General features: G+C 41.3%; 1 protein-coding gene across 3 annotated transcripts in view; it reads left to right on the plus strand.

Annotated features, from left to right (window-relative positions):
- Window positions 1–10359, plus strand: part of KIAA1549L (KIAA1549 like) — a 155807-nt gene extending 145448 nt beyond the window's left edge. For 2 of the 3 annotated variants that reach the window (XM_066583263.1, XM_066583264.1), the window contains 3 exons: window positions 1343–1407; window positions 4962–5110; window positions 5797–10359. In XM_066583263.1, coding sequence (XP_066439360.1) covers window positions 1343–1407; window positions 4962–5110; window positions 5797–6078 — 496 coding nt within the window. In that variant the 3' untranslated portion in view covers window positions 6079–10359. The remainder of the gene's footprint in view (window positions 1–1342; window positions 1408–4961; window positions 5111–5796) is intronic. The other variant, XM_066583265.1, reaches the window with a different exon arrangement.
- The last annotated feature ends 321 nt before the right edge of the window (window positions 10360–10680 follow it).

Consider the following 10680-nt stretch of genomic DNA (forward strand, 5'->3'; position numbering starts at 1 on the left):
CAACGCCCTAGCTAATCTACGTATTTCATGTGTTTTATCTCAAGCACACCCGATGCAACCAATGAAGCCCTGGATTAGTTGCATCAGGTGTGTTTAAGACAGTGCCTGTTTTGGAAATGTGTGCTCTTATAAGGGATTCTGCTCAGAGAGTAGAATAATTCTGAGGCTACAGTGATCCTTAAAGGGGTTGTCCCGTGGCAGCAAGTGGGTCTATACACTTCTGTATGGCCATATTAATGCACTTTGTAATGTACATTGTGCATTAATTATGAGCCATACAGAAGTTATCAAAAGTTTTTCACTTACCTGTTCCGTTGCTGGCGTCCTCGTCTCCATGGTTGCCGTCTAATTTTCGCCGTCTAATGGCCAAATTAGACGCGCTTGCGCAGTCCGGGTCTTCTTCTCTTCTCAGTGGGGCTCGGTGTAGCTCCGCCCCGTCACGTGCCGATTCCAGCCAATCAGGAGGCTGGAATCGGCAATGGACCGCACAGAAGAGCTGCGGTCCACGGAGGTAGAAGATCCCGGCGGCCATCTTCACCGGGTAAGTAAGAAGTCACCGGAGCGCGGGGATTAAGGTAAGCGCTGTCCGGTGTTCTTTTTTAACCCCTGCATCGGGGTTGTCTCGGGGGGGGGGGGGGGGGTTGAAAAAAAAAAAACCCCGTTTCGGCGCGGGACAACCCCCTTAAAAGTGGCATTTCGTGTTGAATTTGGAGAAACCCCTTGTTGCATTAGTTGTGTTGAGCTATTTGTTGCATACTTCAAATTCCCATTCAGAGGTGTTCCCGGAACATTTTACAGAATATTGCTAATAGAGATGAGCGAACGTACTCGTTACGAGTACTTACGCACCCGAGCACCGCCATTTTCGAGTACAGCGGTACTCGCGCGTAAAGATTCGGGGGGCGCCGTGGCGGCACGGGGGGTAGCAGTGGGGAGTGGGGGGGGAGAGGGAGAGAGAGAGGGCTCCCCCCTGTTCCCCGCTGCTACCCCCGCACCGCCGCGCCTCTCCCCGCCCCCCGGCGCCCCCCGAATCTTTACGCCCGAGTACTGAAGTACTCGAAAATGGCGGTACTCGGGTGCGTAAGTACTCATTACGAGTACGTTCGCTCATCTCTAATTGCTAACTATCTTCTATTGTTTTTTTTTGCTATTTTAGTGTGGATTATGCCAATATATTAATATAGACTCAATGACGAAAAAATGGTTTATTGCATAACGCACAATATTGAATACCCCAAAGATGTATTGGGATATTGTTAGAATTACATTATTAGGATGGAGTTCAGTAATACAGTATTTCTATGGTCATGTGCAGTAACCAGAATTGTATTACCCTATACAGATCCACATCAGATATGGCAAACAAGAGCAGAATGCCAGAGCCTGGTGGAAATGACCAAGGTCCAGGTGAGCATGTGGGGTTTCCAGCAGTTTCAAGGGTGCCTGTCCGCGTGGCCCAAACGGATCAGTCTGTATCAAATTATTCAGGTGAGACCAAGTCACCATGAATATGTGCTAAGATAATACATCTGGGGGCAACCAGTCGTTGAAACATTATTATCTATTATAACATAACTATGATGATAATTGTAATATTCATCGCTGCCATTATAATGGTCCATGGGCCAGCTCTGGTTTTGTGGAGCCCTTATGGCATTGCCGGGATAGGCTACTATTCAAATGGGGATCCAATCAAATACTGTAATGTATTGCATATAGTAGTCATGATTGCCGAGCCCCGTGTGGTGCAGCAGAAATGCAGTCCTAAGCTCTCGCTTACGACCTGAAGGTTGTGGATTCAATCCCCTCTTGGTTCAGGTAGCTGGCTCAAGGTTGGCTTAGCCTTCCATCTTCCGAAGTTGGTAAAATGAGTACCCAGCTTGCTGGGGGGGTAAAAGATGACTGGGAAAGGGAATGGCAAACACTGCAAAAGCAGTCTGCTAAGAAAATTTTGGAGCCAGGGGACTTAACCTTACTTCATGATTGCCAGTGGCAAAGAACAGTATATTTGATAAGAGCTGGGTGCTAGATAGTGCAACACATTCATGGTTCATTTAGGATACTTTTGAGCCTGGTACATTAAACGTGGTACATTAAATATGACCGTATTAGGGCATGGATACTTGGTGGTAAAGTGTGTAAGAAGGGTCATCGGTCATCATGGGGGTCCAACCCCCAATGCAAATCATCCCAGACAGATATGTGTCCAGCCTCTGTTTGAAGACTTCCATTGAAGGAGAACTATCCACCCCCGTGGCCACCTGTTCCACTCATTGATCACCTCACTGTCAGAAAGTAGTTTCTAATATCTAATCTGTGTCTTTCCGTTTCATCCCATTGCTTCTAGTCTTTCCTGGTCTTTTCCTGTTCAAATTTCCCACATTTTATCAATTCACAGAGCAGAAAGTATGAATAGTAGGAAAATGAAACAGGAAACGTAAGAGCAACTCAAAATGTTTTGGAACACACTATTAAACCTCTTTACATGCCACCGTGGTAACAATAATCCTGGCCTCTCGGGTGGCAGACCCCCGTTGTAAACTACTGATAGCCTATCCTCAGATATTGTTCAACTAGACAACCCCTTTAATAACAATGACCTCAATGGCCTTCACTATTGTGGAGGGTATGAAGACCTACCATCAGTTTTGTAGGTCTGGTACATTGAAGGTCCCCTTTGAAGTGACCTTCAATGTACATCTATAGCATTTAAATACATGTATATCCCGTCGGGTAGATCATTATATTATGGAGAGCCCTCGAAGGCAGCCTGATATTTTAATTTTATGTGTGTACCGTCCTCAAGTTCCCCCCTGAGATATATCCACAGTCTGTTCTATTACTCTTTCCACAAGAGACGTCCGCTCATTAGCTGTTACCATTTGTAGCAGATGATAATAGGGACCTGCATGATAATTACAGCCTGACCCATATGCCACAATGTAGTGTTTATCCATAAACAACTCCACAATGAACTGTGTGTAAGAAGAGGCCAATCAATTACAGAAAGGATCCAGCGTGCCGAATATTATGTTCTCTATATACCAGATAATCAAGTATACCTTGGCAACGGTCATGACCGGACTGGGTGTCATAAATCAAAGCTCCTGGATTGTCTGATAAATCCGGAATATTAATTAGTGTAATTGCTTGTAGTACCTGATAGAAGCAGTGATGACCATAGGAGTGTAGGGGTAGACCGGCTGCAGGTAGGGGATCATTGATAGGTAGTGGCTTAATCCTTAACTAGCAGACGTTTTGCAGTTTTTGATTTTTTTCATTGCACATTGCTAGAGCTATAACCTTTTTTATTTTTCCATCGACATAGCCATCTGAGGGCTTGTTTTTTGTGGGACAATTGTATTTTTTAATGGTACCAGTAGTGTATTAGAAAACTTTGAAAAAATTTTAAGTGGGGTGTAATGAAAAAGCAAAAACAGCACCGTTCCTTTAGCAGTGTTTATGATGGGGTTAAAATGCAACGCTAACTTCATTCTATGGGTCAGTACTAGAGATGAGCGAGCGCACTCGATTCGGGTGTTTTTGCACTCGAGCACCGCTTTTTCCGAGTAACTGACTACTCGGACGAAAAGATTCAGGGGCGCTAGGGGACGGCGTGGTGGAGCGGGGGGTAGCAGTGGGGAACAGGTGGGAGCTCTCCCCCCCCCCACTCCCCTCTGCAACCCCCCGCTCAACCCCGGCGCCCCCCGAATCTTTTCATCCGAGTAGTCAGTTACTCGGAAAAAGCGGTGCTCGAGTGCAAAAACACCCGAACCGAGTACGTTCGCTCATCTCTATTCAGTACCATTATGACGATAAAGTGTGTAGAGATTTTTTAATATATTTTACTACTTAAAAAAAACTAAAAAAAAACATTTTTGTGAAAATAAAAAATTATTTTTGTCATTATAATCAGAGCCCCATATTTTTTGTATTTTTTCATTGATGGGTGTGTGCCGGGGCTCGTTTTTTGAGAGGTGAGCTGTAGTTTTTATTGCTACCATTTTGGCATGCACACAACTTTTTAATCACTTTTTATAAAATTTTCAATGAACAACTGAGTGACCAAAAAAAAACAAACGCAATTCTAGCATAGTGTATCTTGACAGCATTCGCTATGTGGGATAAATAATGTGATACTTAGCAATTCAAGTTTTTTTGTACGTGGTGATGACAATTATATTTCTTTTCTTGTTTTGATCATTTTGTGGGAAAAATGGAAAAAAGTTTTATTATTTTTAACATTTTTAATTCCACTTACATTTTGCATTATTTTGGAGTCCCTTCAGGGAACTTGAACTTGTGATTGTTTGATTGCTTCTACCATATACTGCAATACTTCAGTATTGTATTTTTCACATTCGCATTTTTGTCCTGAGATAAGAAAACCCGCATTCATTAACTTACTTTGGCTGATTGCTGGCACATTTACATGGTCCGATGATTCAGGAAATGAGCATTCGGGCAAAGGTTCTTGGTTGATTATTGGGCGGTATAAAAGATTCTTTGGGGGGGGGGCGGGAATTTTAGATAGCAGGAGGAGTTTAGTGGGGTTCTTACACTAGTGAGCTGCTTTAGATGAACCAGTGCCTCTCTGGGATCTATAGGGGACAATATGGTTGTTGGTGGACTTACAAAATATTACTCCAGTTGGTCTAAGGAATCGAATAAACCAGAATTTTGTTACTCGAGGCATGAGTTCCATTGGACACCTCCTTGTTTCCTCCATGATAGATACAAGTAGGTACAGGGAAAGGTAAATAGTTCTATAGGATGGGGAACCCTCACTAACCTAGTTTCCAGATGGCAGGAAATTAATGGTAAATCATGGGTAGCGATGAATAGGCTTCCTTTCCTGGTTCTAGAGCCACAATGCATTCTATCATTGGATCATTTTTTGAGTGTAATTTCATGGTGCTTCTAGGTCATATTCATTCTCAATCAATGCATTGCTTTGTTAGGTAACTCAATGCCTGCTGTATTCGCCATACCAGGGAACCGAGCTGGATATTCCGGTTATTACATTCCACAACCTCCAGCTTCATACCGGAACCAGGCCTGGATGTCATACTCAGGAGAGAATGATTTACCGGGACAGTGGGCAGACTCGGTAAGACATTTACTCTTGGTGGCACAAAGACCAAAGGGGGTCGTAATACTGTGTTGCCAAATCCATTCATTCAGACTATAATGTCTTCGCCTTCACATCTGTGGAAAAATCAGATTTCATTGGTTTGGGGCATATGACAAAAACATTGTCAATGACCACTGAGTCGAAAGTCTTTGGGGCATTTTGTGTATGGACAAATAAATTAGTGCAAAGACTACTAGTTTTGGTAATTAGGAAAAGTAATATATATAATGACTCCAATAGTGATATCCATTAATCCAAAGGTAGTTTTTTCATAGAAGGAAGATATTTCAAATATAAGGACTCTATATTGCATAAAGATTAGTCGGTAACCTAAGGATTCCTGCACATAAGGCTGTAGGAAAGCACACAAAATCCCCTGTGGCATTCTATTACAGAGCCATAGGTACTCCATATGTCTCTACGGTTTGCTGTACTACACTATATTATGGAGTCTTTGGAATAATTTGGGATCGGATTAAAAAAACCTTCATATGAAATTACAGTCATACGGAGATACATGAAGTCCCCATAAAGCTTTTTATGTGCCGTATTATAACTCTAGATATCATGCACTTAGCCATCTTGTGCCTAATGTTACTTTTGATCTGTTCTCAGCTTTTTCTTATAAACACAAAACATCTTTCTATTTCTTGTTACCATAGGTTCCACTCCCAGGATACATTGAGGCATATCCTAGGTCAAGATACCCACAAAACTCTCCTTCCCGACTTCCCAGGCAGTTTGGCCAGCCAGTTAATTTACATCCAAGCCTAGACCATGCCACGGGACCATCTATAGGAGCTTCTCAACAAAGTCTAGCAGACACTGACACTCCGGACGCCTCCATCACAAACCTATCCACAGCCGCACTGGTTAAAGCCATAAGAGAAGAAGTTGCCAAACTGGCCAAAAAACAGACAGATATGTTTGAGTTCCAGGTCTAAGGATGCCATGGAATGATCTCATGTGCTCCAATGCACCAAATGCTATGTTGTTGAGTTATGGTAACAGTGCCTAAATAAATAAGAACTTACATGGGATTTTATGATATTTTTATTCAAATGGATGAAGACAAATGACGATCTGTGACTAATACTTTGATGATTATTTATAAATGTAAATTATTAAATAATTTTTCTATTGACCTCAACGCCAAACTGATCAACTACTTTTTGTTATGTTGGGAAGATGTAACAGTATTAATCATAATCAGTCAACCAAACCTTATGCAGGATCGGCAGAACAACTGTGCTACTGGCTATGGCTGTCGAGCTCCCTTTGTTTACACTTCTGAGCAAGTAACTCCTCGTGGGTGGGGCTTTACTCCAGTCAAGGTGATTGACAGCTCTGCTCTATTGATCCTGTAATACCATCGTCCTCCCATGTCTCTACAGTCCTTGTCAATGACTGTGTTTGTTACCAAGGCATAATTTACACATGCATATAATGTTTTACAATGCTGATGGTTGTGAACACGGCAGCACAATACACACACAACAATGCATATTGTATAGTATAAAGCAATTATAAAGTATTCTCAAGCTTGCCCTTTTTGCCCAGAGATGTTTAATGCATCCATGGACACCATGATTGGATATTTGGTTATTGTACTTTTTTTTTAACTCTATCGTTGCCGTCCCTTGAACTTTTTTTTTTACTCGACTTTTAAAACAAGTACCATCATTTTTATCAATTCCATATGCAGAGTCTATCTGTGTATTATATTCTTAATGGCTAATATAATAAGTTAAAGAGGTCATCTTGTGATTGCCATAGGTCCAACTTTGGAATTCCCTAGTGAACCAGTGTGGTCGCTGAAAAAAACGGCTTTTGACTCACAGCTTCAAATGAATGGCCAACCGTGTAATACATGAACAAGACAAGACCACCATAATTAGAACTGCTCTTTGTTGGTTCTTTACTTTGGCTCATAGATGGGAATCTCAACCAGAAGACCCCCCCCCCCTCCCCCATAATTTCTATATAAAACGGGGTTGGCTCTGCATGACAACCACTTTAAAGTAGGTCTTCATTTCCTGTCAATCTGCTCATCATCCTAGTCGTCTTGTACCAGGTGGAAGCTCTGAGGTTATATAAGGCCGTTGAAAGCAATCAAAAAGCTTTTCGATCCCCCGTCCATAAAAACATAAAATAAATTGCGATGAAATCCTAACTTGAAGTCCAGTTGGTGAAAAGTTTCATTGAGCGAGCACCCATTCCTCTCGACATTGAAAGGCTTCTCAGACTGGCGCTCGGTCAAAGCAGGTAAACTGAGAACCTTGACGAAATTTGGCTTAGAACACAATCTCTAGCCGGCCGTACAAACAAGTCTCTGTCTGTCTGAGATTTCTATTATTTAGTAAGAAATAATGCTAAGCCGTGAAACCGAGAACTAAAGAGCCACTAAAAGTAATGAACATCTACTTTGCATCATAGGAATGCTTGGGGATAGAACACTATTATATAGAAAGCTCTGTGTCTTAATGTCAGATATACGTACAGTATGGACTTTTTAAAAGAACCTCTTTGGTCAAGCAAACCAACTATTTGCTTACATGATGTGTAATGAAATGTGATCTTGTGGTTTGGATATAGGGCCATTTCACTGTTCAGTCTCCTGGCATTCCTTATGAAAGTGTGTTGGATATATACATCATAGTCCAGTGCTTGTGAAACTGGATTTATGGCTTCTGCCTTCCCACATTTTATGGTTGGAATTTCTGTGATTTCAAGGAGAAGTTTCCTTACCAGTTGACTATATGTAGCCAGTATCTCTAGGGTTACGCATATGTGTCACAGCAAAGACTATAAATGGGCACCAGTCTAGTGTTGGTTGATAGCACCACACTCCTAACCATCTTGGACAGAAGAAGCTGGTGCTTGTTGCCTATAATTTCCATTCGATGATCCTTGGTTTGATTTTTCACTCTTGATTGCTCATCATCTAGGGCTTGGACCCTATCTCCAGTGGACCCATAGAAACCGCATGGGCTGTCTCTATGTCTACACCCTCACCCAATAATACTAACATAAACACAATGGTCTACTCACTACTCCTCCTTTTGTCAATTCACCTATTTACGGAAGAGGCTGGAGTGGAGGCAGTAGTTTATATAGAAGATATATAACACCAGATGTAGCATAGCATAAAATATAATTCTTATTGTATATCCCTAAAATGCAGGTCTAGCGCAAAAAACACAGTAGTTTGCTGAAACGTGTAAGTATGTCAACAGTTCTTTGTTGCTGGACTTGCATTTTATGGACCTCCAATAAAAACAGAGTTTTATCCTATGCGTCATCCTGTGCTGGATCCTTTTCTACATGAATTCTTGTCCAATTATCATACTTTATTTGATGTACTGGTCTCCTTACATGAGGCAGAGAGACCTATAGGCCCCATGGCCTGGGTTTGACCATAACTTCTGCATCTGCTAGAGTTACACACTTCTGTCTTATTGAGTACTAATAAAATGGCATAAATGACAGTTACCAGTATTTGTTCATGTCCAGCCATGCTCAAGAGCTCAATATGACACTGTTGGCTGGCCATGAGTCCACACACTCATCAAACAAGCTACATTTGAAATCTATGAAAAAACATGTACGTTACATACTATTTTTGGAAAGCTGCTGACCAGCTGCATAAACATAAAAGAAACCATACTTACCTCCCCAATCCCACGCTGCTCACAGTGCCCACTGTTCTCCTCTTCCTGCTGAAGCGGTGATGACTTTCTGACATAGGGACACGTGACTGCTGCAGCTAATCACTGGCCAAAAGGAACCAGTGATCGCAGTGGTCACATGTCCCTGCTGTTGGTGACATCATCATTGCTGCAGGAAGTGGAGAGCAACGGGAGACTGGGTACTGTTGGAATGGAAGTCGCGGAAGAAATGTATGGCTTCTTTGGTGTTTGTGTAGCACTCTGAGTTGTTGTCAATTCTTCTTTCTCTGTCTGAATAACACCTTTAACTATTTGATTTGAAATCTTGATATTATTTTTGCCTACAGAACCTCAAATTTAAAAAAAAAATCTCCAAAAATGTTGCTGTCTGGAGACCCTTGATGCAAAGACTACTTATGAATGAACTTTTGAAAAGTTCAATTCAGCCAGTTTGCAAAAGTTTTGCAAAAAGTTTAGTTTGGTTGAAACCAAAACCGGAACTTTACCTTAACTCCTAAAATGGGTGTATAACACTGTCTAAGAGCCATAAAAGACCTGTATATCACTCTGAGAGTATTATATGCCTCCTAGACTGTGTTGTACACCAGTGTTCCGGTCTAGTGTTGAGAGAACCAAACCAGTAGAACCCTGGTAGAACTTTGCTAAAACCTCAGTTCGGGTTTATGGCAAACCAAACTTTTATTAAAGTTTGACCTGAAACAGGATTCTATTGGTTCGATTTGCCCAACACTAGCAGAGACCTAAGAATTAGGCTTAGGTTTGATGTACAAGATATTGTTGAATGCATTAAACCTGTACAGTGGCACACGGAGTCCCTACAGGGCCATATTAAACACAAGGGGGCGCTTTACTTCTCCATTTTTACAGCATATTTCTGTAATATGGTATGCGAAAGAGTATGTTGTGCTATTTTTGGGCATGTGTTAGAGTCAGAGGGAACACCCTTCCACGTAAAATCCAAGGCAATCAGATGTACACTATCTGCTTGTAGCAGTCTATGGGTGTCAGAGTTATACCACATGGGTCCATCAAACACAACCTCCGTAGTGAAATACCCACATTGCACATCTTTTTCTCCCATAAATTAAGTTTCAGTCTATATTTTCCTGCATGCAACAATATGGATTTTAGTCTGACAGACGGCATCACTAATGACTGCAAACAGAATTTCAGGTATTGATGACATTACATTTGTCTTACCTGTTTAGTATGGGTTTCCTTTTTGATTTTTCCTTTGACGACATACTTTGTCATGTAAACAAGTCTTATATATGTACATACCTGAAATGTATTTTTGTAATCTTTGTAAATATCTATACAGTATATATTGTACATATATTACAGACATATGCAAACTGTCAGGCTGCAATGGATTGTTCCAATGATGAACTTGAATGGAGAACCGTTCAGTGCGAAGTATATGAGAAGCTACCTGGATACCCAAGAAGATTAATATCTACCCAGGATATGAGGACGCTTTGTGCATTAGCTGCCTTGAAACATTAGTAATGATCATTTTCTTTTATTTCTTTGTTATGCTGCTTTTGCGGCATTGCTTGTGATAATGATCAATCTATGTATTAAAATCAATTATTGTGTATACATTGTTCAAACCCATACACATGGTTTTTTAATGCAATGATCATACATAAAGGAGTCATGCGGTCATAGAAAACAGACCTTCCTGGTGCTGGACAAAATTTTTTTTCCCCGTAACTGTAAAACAGACCCTTCAGGGGTTTTCCAGGAGTTATATATTGATGGCCTATTCTTTGGATTAGTGGCGAGCAAACTTTTGAAAAGTTCAGCTGGTACTTCAAAAAAAGTTTTGCCAGGTTGGAATAGATGGTGGGAAGT

This window comes from Eleutherodactylus coqui, chromosome 11 (assembly GCF_035609145.1).
Source record: "Eleutherodactylus coqui strain aEleCoq1 chromosome 11, aEleCoq1.hap1, whole genome shotgun sequence".
NCBI classification, from domain to species: domain Eukaryota; kingdom Metazoa; phylum Chordata; class Amphibia; order Anura; family Eleutherodactylidae; genus Eleutherodactylus; species Eleutherodactylus coqui.